Consider the following 13,865-nt stretch of genomic DNA (forward strand, 5'->3'; position numbering starts at 1 on the left):
GGATATTCCACGATTCTGGAGTCACTAAGAATTCCTGCAACGGTGATATTGGAGAGCATGACAGTGAGTCAGGAGCGGAAATCACCAAAAAGGGGGATTGACTTGGGCTTTGAAGATGACAGTAACAGGGGAGCAGTGGATTACTATTCTGAGAAAATGAGTTAAACTTGGGGGCTCTTAGGGAGGGGGCAAATGGTCTGGAGGTTGTTGTAAGGGGTCAGGAGAGCACACAGTCCAGGTTCAGATGTACAGGGGTTTCGGGAAAATAAACATGTACAGCTGAGAGGCCCTAGGGGGAAGCCTGGGTTACATGAGAGCATGAGCACTCAGGGAAGTCAGGGCCGTTGTGCTGATGGCTTAAGTGAGGACACAGCAGCGGTTTCCAGAACAGGGGATGGGTGGGTGACGGTGCAGAGTTGTATGGGGGCTCCATTTCTTGTGGCTTGCTTACTTATCTTAGCAGCAGCCAACAAATTCCCCCCCCCCCCCCCCCCCCCCAGAAAACACTTCCTTCTTGACTTCTGTTGTGGACATTGGGCCTTTTTGGGTTGCCCGTAATCCTCCTTCTTCCCAGAGGGACCCTGAACTCCTTGTTCCGGAATTCCTCCATTTGCCTGGTATTGACAGAGAAATGCCTTAAGTGTGGCCAATCAGACCCCTCCCTCTCCCCCAACATCCGAATCCCAAGCAAGCCAGGCGGGCCGGTGCTGGCTGCACACTGCTGGCCCTTCGGGGCCCCAGGCCCCTCCTTTTCCTCAGCTTGGCCCAGTGGAATCCCCCCAGCCTATGAGCCTCTCTCCTTTTGCTGGAGGGCCAGGTGAGGTTTTTTTGTGGCTTTCACTCAAAACCCTTGATGTCATCAGCACCCTGACTTACCATCTTCCAATAGGGGACTGAAAATCTTTAGTCTTCCTTAAACTCAATCGTACATGTACCTACCGAGCCTCTTAGATTCTGCTCCTCATGACTTTGTCCCATCCCCTAAGCAATTTATATCTAAGCCAGTTTTCTCCATCAGAAAATGCCACCCCATTCACGCAGGTGTTCTGGACAAAAACCCGGGCCACCCTGACGCCCTCCTTCAGGCGCTCCCATGCGTAAGGCGCCGCTGGGCGCCCTGCACTGCTCTGCGCAAGCAGCGCGTCCCTCGCGGGGCTCCCTCACGGGTCCGCCGTCCCCCACAGTCCCCGCTCCACAGGGACCTCTCAGAGAGGGTAGGTCAGAGGAGGTCCCACTCCCATCCCCGTCCCGGGGCGCCGCTCTCGAGCCTGGGGTGCCCGGACAGCCCGGCACCTCCGCCGGCGGCTCGCTACCCAGCGACGCCGCCACCGGCACAGGTGTGCGCGGCCCCCATGGGGATCGCCCGGCTCTCCGCCGCGCGCCACCCCGCCATCCCGCACGAGGCCCGCCCCCCGTGACGTCCTTCCGCCGAGCGACGCGGGACCGCCCTCCGCAGCGAGCCCGCAGCGACCGGGCGGAGGCTGGGGAGGGGGCACCGGCCCGGCCCGCCCCTCGGCAGGTGAGCCGGCCGCCCTCCCCGGGGCCACCAGGGGGCGCCCGCGCGCCGGGTTCCCGCGAGCCGCGCCGTTATCCGCCCCGCGGGCGGGCTAGCGTGGCGGGCGGGGAGGGCAGAGGCAGGGTGTTGGTGGTGGAGAGGAGGGGGAAGAGGCGGAGGACGGACCCTGGCAGGGCTCGGTGAAGGGCCGAGGAAGGCTGGAGCCCGGGGGCCGGGGGAAGAGCCGGCAGAAGAGGACGCTGGAGCTGGGGGCTGGCCGGGGAGGGTCGGGGGGCGGGCACAGGGGAGTGGGCGGGCCCGGCGGGGAGGGTCGGGGGCGGGGCCGGGAGGGTCGGGGGCGGGGCCGGGAAGGCGGGGCTCGTAGCGCGGCGGCGGGAGGGGGCATCAGTGCGCGGCCGCCCGGCCAGGGCGGCGGCATGGGGCGGGTGCAGCTCTTCGAGGTCTGCCTGAGCCACGGCCGCGTCGTCTACAGCCCTGGAGAACCGCTGGCGGGGGCCGTGCGCGTGCGTCTGGGGGCGCCGTTGCCCTTCCGAGGTGGGAGCGGGGTCCCCTCGGGGGAGGGCCGGGCCGGCGGGGCTCAGGTGGCTGCGCAGCACCTGCGGCAGGGCCGGGGCTCCCGGAAGCGGCAGCCCGTGGCACTGGGGCCTGGACCCGCGGAGGCTGTGGCGCCACCTGCCGCCCCCTCCCTTAGTCTCCCGCCGGCCTTGGGAGCCTTGGGCCCCGCCGGCTGCGGGGAGGACTAGGGTGCGGCCAGAGCAGGGAAGCCCGGGTGGCCCAGTCCTTCCGCATCTGCCCTTCCTGTTCTCTCCTCCTAGGGTCGGCTAGAGTCGGGGGCAGGGGTTTAGATCCTGCCCACCTTGCCGAAGGCCACTCTGACTTGGATGCATGCACGCCCCCGACCCTCCCTGCCAGTTCTGCAGGGTCCGCTGGGCCCCGCCCCTGCTGGGCCCTCACCTGGAGCCCGGCCCACGTTGGGCTTTCTCTCCCCACATGCCCAGGCCCCTGGCGCAGGCCCTCCCTCCTCGCGGTCCCGCGGCATACCCGCTTCCACCCAGGCTGAGGTTTGGCCTTGTGAGCTGGGAGGGTCTTGCTCATCCCTCCGTGACCCAGGCGTTCAGCCCAGTGAGCGTCTAGGAGCTGAACCCGAGCCCTGCTAGCCGGTCCTTTGCTCGCACAGGCATTTGGGACTTTGGGACTGGAAGTTAGCTTGCTGCTGCGGTCATCCCTAGGGCTCTCTGCAGGTGCTGGCCTTATCTGCCATCTGAGGTATGGACAGGGCTCTGGATGGGACTTCAGCGTTCAGCCCTCAGGGTGCAGTGAGCAAAGCTGCAGCCCCGGGGCCTCTATGCCCGATCACTGGCTCTGAGTGCAAGGCTGTGTGTGAGGGTGTTCCTGCTGGGGTGCTTCTCCACCTTGGTGTGCTTGGCCAAAACCATAGCCGTCAGGCATCGCTCTGGACCTTGATCCTCTGGGCGTTAGTATGGTTGACTGCTCAGTGCTTCTGGTGCCTACTGAGGACTGAGAGCCACTGCCCACCTTTCTGGGCAGCTGCTGCCCCTGTCCTGGATGGGTCTGACCCTTGACGTTTCTGTGTTTGAGGCCACATGGCTCTAGAAAGAAACTGAGTGGGTGTAGATGCTTCTGGTCAGGTGTCTGGCCTAGTGGGGCCTCCCCCTGATGACTGTTGTCTCCTTAGTTGGAGTTTGGAGTTTGAGTGGGGGTAGTTATGTTTGTGGCAGGGGGCTCTGTGACAGTGCTGCCCTTCCCTGGGGCACAAGTGACAGGTGAGAGGTGTCATGGGGCTGAGGGAGAGCCCAGGGTGCAGGAAGGAGGGGCAGGCTTGTGGCTGGGGGGACAACCACTGTGAGACCCCATGCAGAGCTCACTGCCTCGCTCATCCGCCCAGTCATGTTCCCATAGCAAACACACCGTTACTGACTAGAGCAAAGGGATGGCCTGGCCTGGGCAGAGCCCCCAGCAACCATGTGATAGGTGAGATGTGGGTGAATGGACAGGGCATAGGATACCAAGGGAGCCCCTGGTGATGGTCCTGATGGTAAATGTACTAGCCGAGCCCCTGATTAGGAGAGGGAAGATGGGGGTATCGGCCAAAAAGCAGATGGATAGTGACTTCAAGCCAGAGGCGTTATTCTTCAGATTGTCCCCAGGGGCCTAGATGGAATGTGGGTGCTGGGGCTGCTCTAAGGCTTCCTCTAGCCCTAGCTGGGTGTGGAAAAGGCAAGGCTGTGGTTCTTTCATTCTTTAAAAAAAATCTTTTTTAATGTTTATTTATTTTTGAGATAGAGACAGAGCATGAACGGGGGGAGGGTCAGAGAGAGAGGGAGACACAGAATCAGGCTCCAGGCTCTGAGCTGTCAGCACAGAGCCCGACGCGGGGCTTGAACTCAGGGACCGTGAAATCACGACCTGAGCGGAAGTCGGACGCTTAACCGACTGAGCCATGCAGGCGCCCCATTTAAAAAAACTTTTTTGGGGCGCCTGGGTGGCTCAGTCGGTTAAGCGTCCGACTTCGGCTCAGGTCGTGATCTCGCAGTCCGTGAGTTCGAGCCCCGCGTCGGGCTCTGTGCTGACAGCTCAGAGCCTGGAGCCTGTTTCAGATTCTGTGTCTCCCTCTCTCTGACCCTCCCCCATTCATCTCTGTCTCTCTCTGTCTCAAAAATAAATAAAGGTTAAAAAAAAAATTTAAAAAACAACAAACGTTTTTTTTAAATGTTTATTTATTTTTGAGATAGAGACCAAGCATGAACGGGGGAGGGTCAGAGAGAGAGGGAGACACAGAATCTGAAGCATCTTTCATCTTAAGATACCTGTTCAGCTCCTGTTACCAGCCAGTGATGCAACAGGGAGGCCCTCCACCCCTCTGGGAGGACATGGAGGTGGCGAGGACAGCAGGTCTTTCCTGGGGGGCTCCTAGTCTTACCCACTAAATACTTGTCTGAGGAGGGACAGTGATGATTTGCACTTCAGCTATGAGGGCACTGGCTGTCCTCAGAGCTACTGTAGAAAGCTGGGGAAGGAACCGGTTTCCTGGAGCCCAAGTCCAGCTGAGCCTGAGGCTGGGGGTCACACGGGGGTGCACTCTTTTCTGGCATTGAGGGAGGGTGGTACCCAGACGACAGCAGTGGTCAGCTCCCAGCTCTGTCAGTTCCCTGAGCTGTCACTGCAGGCCAGACACTATTCTCCCCACCTCCCGTGGACCAACTCTATAAACCTCCAGAGCAATCCTGAGAGGTGGGCACCATTATTATTGTCATGTTTCAGATTTGGACACAGGACAGACAGAAGTGCCTCACAGGCCAGAGCTTTAGTGAAAAGATGTGGCAAACGGTGGGCTGCCGTGGATTTGTGGGAGCTGGTGGAGGTGGGCGAGACCTTTGGGACCAGAATGAAGAGTGATGGCAGGTGGTGCAAGGGAGGAGGGCTACTGGACAGGGGAGGGCTGGCTGGGGAGGAAAGTTCTAGAAGTCTCTCTGGAACACAGTCCACATGATGATGTTCCTTAGAGAACTGGAGCAGCCCCAGACCCACTGTTCGAACTGAAACACTTTTAAACCTAGATGGTACGGCAGGGCTTGTTTCTGTGTGGCAGAGGCTGTCCCTTACCAGAACATACCTCCCCTGTCCTGTGGCTGTGCTGCCACCCATCACACTGGTGATGGTCATGGTCACCTGCCGGAGCAGATCCCCCCCCTGCAGGAGGTGGGAGGGACAAGCCTGCTGTGTGTATCTGTCCCCTGCACCTCCATTGTTCTCCTGTGGAGGAGAGTGCACAGGAACAGGCTGTTTGACTCCAAGACAGTGATTGGAAGCTGCTCATTCAGGCAAGGTCTCTGAAGAGGCTTAGGCATGTGTGCAAAAAGAGGCTCTTTGCCTGCACATTGGGAAGGTCATAGAACTTGCCCCCCACCCGGAATACCCCAAGGGTCGATTTGATACTGTTTGTTTTTCTAGGGTCAGGTGACCCCATGGCTTGTTCACCAGAATTCTGGGGGCCAAGTTCAGTCTGGGTGGGTGACTGTTTTAACCATCCTGCTGTTGGACGTGGGCTACGCCTAGATAGTCCTCGGTACCAGTGTTGCTCGAAGCTCTTGGGTAGCTAGGGTGGATTCTTTTTTTTTTTTTTTTTTTTTAATGTGTATTTATTTTTGAGGGAGAGCACAAGTAGTGAATGGGCAGACAGAGAGGGGGACAGAAGATCTGAAGCAGGCTCTGGGCTGACAGCAGTGAGCCCGATATGGGGCTTGAACTCACAAACTGTGAGATCATGACCTGAGCCGAAGTCGGACTCTCATCCGATTGAACCACCCAGGTGCCCTATAGGGTGGATTCTAAGAACTGTTGAGTCCCCTGGTATGTGTGTGTAAGATCACAGCAGATCTTCCTGGTGCTTTTTCAGGGCCCCTGTAGTAGCCTACAGTTTGATCACCATAAAGGAGTGTGCTTTCCGTCTCCTAACACGTGTCAAAATATTTAATATCTGCCAGTCTGATGGGTTAAAATGGTAACTCATATGAGCCTCTCTGATTTCCACTGAGGTTGGACGTCTGTTCTTGTCTGTTTCTATGTAAAAGTTTCTACATAACAAGTCACTCCTAAGTCAAGTTGTTTAAAATGACCATCTTACTATGACCCACAGTGCTGTGGATTAGGAATTTGGGCAGAGTGATTCTTCAGCTGTGTGTGCCATCCATTGGGGTCACTTGACGGTTTTCAGCTGGCACTGGGCCAATCTGGGGACCACTTAACTCCTTCTGGCACACTGTGCTGGTCCCAGCGTTCGTAGGACAGCCAGATTCAAGGGAGAGTGCACCCCCTCCATGGGGAGTGTTAAAATTACGTGGCATCTGGAATTGTCACACTTCCCGTCCTTGTTCTGTTCACTCCCCTGTCGTGTTTCTCTTGGGCTGTGTTGGTCTATAGGAGCATCACTGATGTCCCAGATTTCTGGGGTGGGAACAATTCTGGGTCTGGCCCTAGGAAGGGATGGCTGATGGAGTGTGGATTAGAAATCAGCATCCAGTCACAGGCAGTGCCAACAGGGGCGGAGGATGAGCCAAGGGTTCACGGTGGGGGGAAAGCCCGGTGGTCTGTGGATGGCTAACAGGAGGCCTGTTTGGCAGGATGGAGTCAGCCTGGGGAGACATGAACATGGCTGGTGTGGCTGGCTCCTGGCCCTGGACACTTGGGATACCAGGTTCCTCCTGCCTGGTGGCTCTGTCAGGAGGCTGTCAGATCTGAGTCACCTTGCCCTCACTGGACCATCGAGTTGGGAGGAAGAGGAGGGGCTGGGCAGGGAGGCTAACATCTTTGGCCTTGTCTCAACACGGGGCAGGGAAAGAAGTGGAGCTGCCAGGAGTGAGAGTCACGGAGCTCCCAGCCCCTCTCTGCTTGGTTCTCCAGCCGTGCTGTCTTCTTGGATGTCCAGCCACAGCCTGTGACCATAGTGGTCTCTGGGCATATGTCCATTAGAGTGAGGAATTTGAGTTCCCGACCACAGAAAGGTGGGGTGACCTGTGCTTCTGGTCTGGGTGCTTCCACAGGAGAGTCGGGGAGAGGACGGAACCATCTCTTGATGTTGAAAACCAGTCCTCCTGGGCAGCACTGGTCCAGGAAGTCAAGGGTGTCCTCACCTGCCAGTGTGCCATACTGTTGGGTACCTTATCTGCTCAGGCAGGTCTGACCACATTCCTGTGTCATGAGGGTGAGCAGTTAGTTTCCTGGAGCATAAAGGGGTGCCTCCCAGCCTAGCTGACTTGCCTGTGAGGCAGCAGGAAGTAGGGTTGGAGGTCAGCGGCTCCCACGGGCTTCTGTTCCATCATTGGTGTCCCAAGCATGCCCTATAGGCAGCTAAGTCTTCACAGGTCTGGTGGGCCGAGGGGTGGCTGGGAACAGAGGTTAACAGGCTGGGGTTGTCCAGGTGTCATCTGAGTGACCACTGGGGCCTTCCTGTTCTGGGCTTCAGGACAGATGTAACTCCGTGCCTCATTGCCGTGGGAGCACTGTACTGGGAGTACCGCAAGATGGAGGATGGACAGGAGGCATCCTCTGGAGAGCAGCAGGCCACTTGCTGGCCTGCCTAAGTCCCAGCACCCTTTAGTGCTGCAAGCCCTACCTAAGTCTCTGTGGTGGGGGCAGGGAGGGGTCGAGGACAGTAGCTGGCTGGGACTCACGCCATCCCCCCCTTGCAGCCATCCGAGTGACCTGCATGGGTTCCTGCAGGGTGTCCAACAAGGCCAATGATGCAGCGTGGGTAGTGGAGGAGGGCTACTTCAACAGTGCGCTGTCGCTGGCTGACAAGGGTGAGTTTGGGAGACTGTACTTGGCCTCACTGTGTATAGTGACCCCGCCCACGGCAGACCTTGGTTGAGCGTGGGGCCCGTCTGTCCACCCTACCTCCCCATCAGGCTCTGGGACCCCCGTGCTGGCTCACCCTCTAGCACTACTTGGCATCCTGATGTATTTCTCTCCCCATCAGGCTCTGGGTATTGCCTGATAGGGGTTGGGTGGCTGAAGGGGGCCAGTTCCTTCTAGATTTGGGTGGGCTCTGGCTCCTGGAACAGCCCCATCTCCCTTTTCTGTTCAAGCCAAGATCTTCCATCGCTTCCTTTGCCCAGGCTGCAGCCCGTTGCTGCTGTCGTGCCTGGACTCAGAGGCTGGGAGACCCAGTAGCCAGAGTCCGTGTGAGCTGGTCAGCTGCAGGGCCTGCTTCCAACCTGTGTCCTGTGGTGTCACCTCAAGGCTCCTGAGCCCCCTCTCCCCTACACCCCCCTCCTGTCTCTGCAGGAAGCCTGCCCGCTGGAGAGCACAACTTCCCCTTTCAGTTCCTGCTTCCTGGTAAGAGCCCAGCCTTGCCTGGCCAGGCCTCTTGGTGACAGTTGGTGGTCAGGAGGTGGGGCAGGGGGCAGTTGGGTGCCATTCCCTGCTCTCTCTCCAGCCACAGCGCCAACGTCCTTTGAAGGCCCTTTTGGGAAGATTGTACACCAGGTGCGGGCCACCATCGACACACCACGTTTTTCCAAGGATCACCAGTGCAGCCGTGTGTTCTATATCTTGAGCCCCCTGAATCTGAACAGCATCCCTGACATCGAGGTGAGGATGGAGCGGTGGTCTCCTGGGTGGTCCCCACCTTTGCCGGATGTCTTGTCCTCAACTAAGATGAGGTGGCCGGGATCTAGAAGAGCAGCGGCCTCTCTGTCCCGAGCTAACAGTGCTGTGTCTGGGGGGCAGGGGATAGCACGGCACAGTGGGCTTGTTCAGCGAGAGGCCTTAGGGATCTAGGCTGCCCACGCCCACCAAACCCCCTCACTACTGCCCTCCCCTCAAGCAACCCAACGTGGCCTCCACCACCAAGAAGTTCTCCTACAAGCTGGTGAAGACGGGCAGCGTGGTCCTCACCGCCAGCACCGACCTCCGTGGCTACGTGGTGGGCCAGGTGCTGCGGCTGCAGGCTGACATCGAGAACCAGTCAGGCAAGGACACCAGCCCTGTGGTAGCCAGTCTGCTGCAGGTCAGAGTCCCCTCTGACTGTCAGGGCCTGTCCCCATGGGACCAGAGGAGGGGTAGGTGCCTGGCCTGCCCAGGCTCACAGGCCGGCCCTTCCCCAGAAAGTATCCTACAAGGCCAAGCGCTGGATCTATGATGTGCGGACCATCGCAGAGGTAGAGGGTGCGGGTGTCAAGGCCTGGAGGCGGGCGCAGTGGCAAGAGCAGATCCTGGTGCCTGCCCTGCCCCAGTCAGCCCTGCCAGGTTGCAGCCTTATCCACGTGGACTACTACTTGCAGGTGCTGGGGGTTGGAGGGAGCGGGGTGGGAAAGGGGGGCAGGTGGCCTAGCCTCACTCTCCCGTCCTCCCCAGGTCTCCCTGAAGGTGCCTGAAGCCACCGTGACCCTTCCTGTCTTCATCGGCAATATTGCTGTGAACCACGCCCCGCTGAGCCCCCGGCCAGGCCCAGGGCTGCCTCCTGGGGCCTCAATCCCGGTGGTGCCCTCCGCACCGCCCCAGGAGGAGGCGGAGGCTGCGGCCAGCAGCCCCCACTTTGCAGACGCAGTCTCCCTCTCCACGAAGAGCCACTCACAGCAGCAGTCACTACCTGCCACCTTCAGCTCTGTGCCTGCTGCCCCTGAGCCCCGCCCTCAGGATGGCAGCCCTGCTCCCCACCCACTGCCCCCTCCCTTGTGCATCTCTACAGGTGCCACTGTTCCCTACTTTGCAGAGGGTTCAGGAGGGCCAGTGCCCACCACCAGTACCTTGATCCTGCCCCCAGAATACAGCTCATGGGGTTATCCCTATGGTGAGTGAGAGGCCTGGGGTCTGGCTGGGGGAGAGGGCCCCATGAGCCCCTTGCAGACTTTGCTCTTTCCCCGCAGAGGCCCCGCCATCCTATGAGCAGAGCTGTGGCGGTGCAGATCCCAGCCTGACGCCCGGGAGCTGACCCTGTGCCGCCTTTTCCGGGTGGGCTGACCTCTGCCCTGGGACCGGGCGCCCAGGGCCTCGTGCCTTTGCTCCTGGCCTGGCCCGGCGCACTCAGGACCTGCTGCTGCCCGGCCGTTCCTCGCAGCCTCCGCCTCGGAATCAGCCTCTCCCCGGGGACTGGGGCCTAGAGAGATGGGAGTGTAAATAAAGCGCTTCATTTGTAGAGCTGGGCACAGGCCGGCCTCTCTGGCGCCCTCCTCCAGCTCAGTGCGCGGCGGCCTAACCCTGGGGGCCTTCCTAGGCGCGCGCCCTCCTCCTGGCCCCGCCCCTCCCGGGCACGCGCCCTCCAGGCCCTGCCCCTCTATTGGTTCTGGGCCCCCGTCTTCTGGGTCTCCCAGTCCCTTCCTGGGCGCGTGCCCCTCTCCTCGGTTATGGGCCCATCCTTCCTGGTGCCTAGGGCTGGAAGACAGGCTGCGGGAGCGGGACCAACCAGCGTGGGCCGGTTAACTTCAACTCGGGCCTAGCTGGCCTTCGCTTTTATGGTTCTGCTTAAGGATGTGCCCTTTAAGCTGGGCTTGCACGTCTGGGGCCTTGGCATTAATTTAAAATGTATTTGTCACGTGGGGAGATCACCCCTGTTCCGTTTGATTGTCACAAACCTTGGACTTTCCCCTCTAGCACCCATCATTCCAGGGGGAGCGGCTCAGACCTCCTTGTCAGAGGAAATCCCTTGGGGGATGAGGAGGAGGGCTTGCCCAAGCCTCTGCCTCTTGTGCTATTCCCTTATCCTTGGCCTCAAGTCTCAAGTCCCTGCTGTTATCACTGCTACTCTGGCTGTGAGGGATACTGTTGCTCCCCTCTCATCCAAGTGTGAACACAAGGCCAAGGCCACACCTGCTCCTGAGGTCCCCTTCAAATGCCTGTTGTCTAGGATCCAAGGAACCCAAGAACAAATAAAAACCGGGTTCGGAAGAGCAACGTTTACCAAAGGGACATCTGCAGATGTTCCAGGGCTGAGGGGAGGGTCTGTAAATGCCCAACGGGGCCAATGATTGTGGACTGTGCTTTAGGAAATAATGGAGGTGTGGTTAAGATAAGACTTTGGGTTCAAATTCCCTATCTGCCATATGGTGAGGCAGTGACTGGATAGGTGTCTGTTACCTTAATCTAGAAGACATTTATGGGATTATGAGAAGACATATTGAGCCCCTGCCCATTTACTTCTTGTACACTTAACAGTCCAGAAGTGCAAAATTTGGGCCTGGTGACCTAGCTGTCATTCTCCAGTTCGGGCTTCCACTCCTGGGTCCAGAGTGGCCATTCCAGATTTCATCATCACCCAGTTTACTGGGCCTGCACCTCTAACTTCTTGGGGGGGGGGGGTATAGGCTGGGAAGTAGATTCTATCATTTGTGCAAACATCCACCCAGCTACCTTTGACAGTTGGAAATGTGCTCTTTAGTCAGGTAGCCACGTACCCAGCTAAAACGTTACTATTTGTTGGACAAGGAGAGGATAAACATTGGAGGAAAGCTCAAAATATGCCACAAGGAGGATAATCTGCAAACCATCTGTTAGTGGTAGCCTCATAGTTGAAAATGTGCCTGGGTTTCAATCCTGTCTCTGCCTCTCAACAGTCAGGTAGTCTTGAGGGCACTCAACTCTTTTGCTTTGGTTTCCTCACTCAGAACGTGGGTAAGAGTCTTGCGTCTCAGGACTGATGTGATGGTTCACATGGCATGTGTTAAAAACTGCACTTAACATAAATGATCAATGATCATACAAGGATAGGGTGGGTTGGGCTGGCAGAGCAAAACGGGAGCATATCCTACTTCTGACGCATTGACTTATGGTCAGTGTTTGCCTGGTAAAGGATTTTTTCTCCACATCTTATTCACTCAACAAATATTTATTTTTTTCTCCTGCATGCCAAGCATTGTTATAAGCACTAAGGCGTACAAGATAAAAGTCCCTGACTTTCTGGACTTACATTTTAATGGGAAAGACAGACAATATAACAGTGGAGTGCCAAGGAGTAAAATAAAGCAAGGAAGTTCTGGGGTGCAGTATTGTTTTTGGTAGGGAGGTAAGGGAAGGCTTTCCTGAAGAGGTGGTATTTGAGACCCAGCCATGGCAGAGAATTGAGCCACACATACCTGAGATAAAAGCGTTTCAGAGAAGGGACAGACTAGAGCCCAAGGCAGGAGTGGAGATGGAGAGTATGGTACCAGAGTTAGGTGTGAGTGGAGGTGAGTTAAATTGGGCCGTACAGGTCATGACTACTCCTGAGCTTCCAGTCTTGAGGCTCCAAACAGTCAAGGGTCCCAAGCCTGTTAGGAGCTGACTTAAGTTGTCCCAAAGAAACAGGGAAGATTTCCTAGGTACTTACAGTCGTCCATTTCCTCCTTTGCACCTGTGTGACTGTCAATGTCCACCTTAGTAGAGTAATTTTTCTGGAGTCCCATGAGAGTGAGCCCGCATGTGCGAGGGGGTGGAGCAGGTTAGCCTTCAACTCAGAGCCTCCTCAGTTCTTGTTGCAAAGATTGGTCAGAGAACCCCAGTTTCGGTCTATACATCTTTCTTCAACTGCCAGAAGATGATAGAATTCAGTCTGACCATGGGGGGCGGGGGGGTGGCGAAGCCAGTTTATGTGATGCTGTCCATGAAGGCGGCTGGGTGTGCGGAGATCTTCCCCGTGCAAAACTGGGAGGCAGGCTGCTGGGTAGGTGCCGATTCAAGGAGCTTGGGGTGATCAGGGAGGCTGCCCAGGCTGGGAACACCTAACTGGAGAACCCCGTTCCTAGCGGGGGGCAGTCTTCCTCATTGGGACAATCCCCATTCTACCCCCAGCCTTCCAATCAGAACACTGTCCCCATCCAGAGCACACTTTCATAGCGGGCCACCTTCCCTAATCAGTGCATACTCTCCCACAGAAGAAACGGACCCTGGCCAGAGCACCCACCAGCTGTGACATTACCCCTAACCAGGGCACCTCTCCTAACCGAAGCACCCCAAACGGAGGCAAGTCTCCTCATTGAGACATCCTCCCAAAGTTGGGGCAATCCTCCCGTCGGAACATTCCCCTCCCCCCCATTGGGGCAGCCTTCTCAGTCGGCACACAGTCGGCACCCACTCCTAGCAGGACACCCCCCCCCCCCCCCCGCCTCCAGCCGGGGCACCCTCACCACCGGGCACAACCCGTAAACAGCCTCTAGGTGGGCATTCACCCCAACCAAGACCCGCCCCACCATGCCGGGAATACCCTCGAACCCGGGCACCGCCCTAGGACGCAAGTCAGGATCCGCCTTCTGGGAAGGCCGACGGAATCAATGTGTGTCCGGGGTTAAAGGTCAGGGGTCCTTCTCCACCCCGGCCAGCCCACCAGAATGCCCACGTAGAAGGAAAAGATATTTGCGAAAACCGGAGGACGACGCTTGGCCGCCGCGACACCTCCGGAAGATCGCTGCGTCCGGCCCCGCCCCCCACCTCGCCCGCGCGCGTCGGTTCCGGTCGGCGCAGGCCCGCGCCACGGACGCCGCACGCCGGGCTGCAGTGCGCAGGTGCGGGCGCGGGCGCAGGCGCAGACGCGCGTAACCAGCCCCGCCCCGCCCTGAGCCGCGAGGCGCGGGCGGGGCGATGGCGCGCGGGAGGGGCGGGGCCACGCTGCGGGCCCGGGCCATGGCCGCCGCCGATGCCGAGGTGAGGAGCGGGGCGGCGGGCCGGCGGCGGCGGGGGCGGCGGGCGCGGAGCCGGCGGGCGCGGAGCCGACGGGCGGGCGGGCGCACGGGCAGGCGGGGGCGCCGAGCCGGCGGGGGCCGGGCGGGCCCGCGCCTCCCCGCCGCCGCCGCCGCCGCCGCCGCGCCTCAGGCCGAGGCCGGGCCGAGGCCGCCGGCGTCCGGGCCGCGCCGCGCGGGGC

General features: G+C 58.9%; 2 protein-coding genes and 1 long non-coding RNA gene across 6 annotated transcripts in view; 2 read left to right on the forward strand and 1 right to left on the reverse strand.

The window, feature by feature from the left end:
• Positions 1 to 1,879: 1,879 nt before the first annotated feature.
• On the forward strand, positions 1,880 to 10,172 carry ARRDC1 (arrestin domain containing 1). 2 transcript variants are annotated; one of them, XM_025924234.2, is made up of 8 exons: positions 1,880 to 2,050; positions 7,726 to 7,836; positions 8,321 to 8,371; positions 8,472 to 8,626; positions 8,862 to 9,044; positions 9,142 to 9,318; positions 9,392 to 9,827; positions 9,904 to 10,172. In XM_025924234.2, the coding sequence occupies exons 1-8, from the start codon at positions 1,933 to 1,935 to the stop codon at positions 9,966 to 9,968; spliced, it is 1,296 nt and encodes a 431-aa protein (XP_025780019.1). In that variant the 5' UTR covers positions 1,880 to 1,932; the 3' UTR covers positions 9,969 to 10,172. The 2 variants fall into 2 exon arrangements, with proteins under 2 accessions (XP_025780019.1, XP_086540787.1); XM_086684661.1 differs by lacking the exon at positions 1,880 to 2,050 and adding an exon at positions 2,665 to 2,782.
• LOC147575203 (uncharacterized) lies at positions 9,652 to 13,617 on the reverse strand. Its single transcript, XR_015243263.1, has 2 exons — positions 12,339 to 13,617; positions 9,652 to 10,133 (listed from the first exon to the last, which is right to left on the reverse strand). It is a non-coding gene; the product is annotated as an uncharacterized LOC147575203 (long non-coding RNA).
• Positions 13,529 to 13,865, forward strand: part of EHMT1 (euchromatic histone lysine methyltransferase 1) — a 155,522-nt gene continuing 155,185 nt past the window's right edge. The window contains exon 1 of one of the 3 annotated variants that reach the window (XM_086684651.1): positions 13,529 to 13,648. In XM_086684651.1, coding sequence (XP_086540777.1) covers positions 13,586 to 13,648 — 63 coding nt within the window. In that variant the 5' untranslated portion in view covers positions 13,529 to 13,585. The remainder of the gene's footprint in view (positions 13,649 to 13,865) is intronic. The other 2 variants (XM_086684652.1, XM_086684657.1) reach the window with 2 other exon arrangements.

This window comes from Puma concolor, chromosome D4, assembly GCF_028749965.1.
Source record: "Puma concolor isolate L17-30 chromosome D4, mPumCon1.1.hap2, whole genome shotgun sequence".
NCBI lineage: Eukaryota > Metazoa > Chordata > Mammalia > Carnivora > Felidae > Puma > Puma concolor.

Coding starts and splice junctions, on each gene's coding strand:
- ARRDC1 (XM_025924234.2), top strand. CDS start 1,933: ATGGGGCGGGTGCAGCTCTTCGAGGTCTGCCTGAGCCACGGCCGCGTC. Junction 8,627..8,861: donor ACAGCATCCCTGACATCGAG/GTGAGGATGGAG, acceptor CCTCCCCTCAAG/CAACCCAACGTGGCCTCCAC. Junction 9,828..9,903: donor CTCATGGGGTTATCCCTATG/GTGAGTGAGAGG, acceptor CTTTCCCCGCAG/AGGCCCCGCCATCCTATGAG.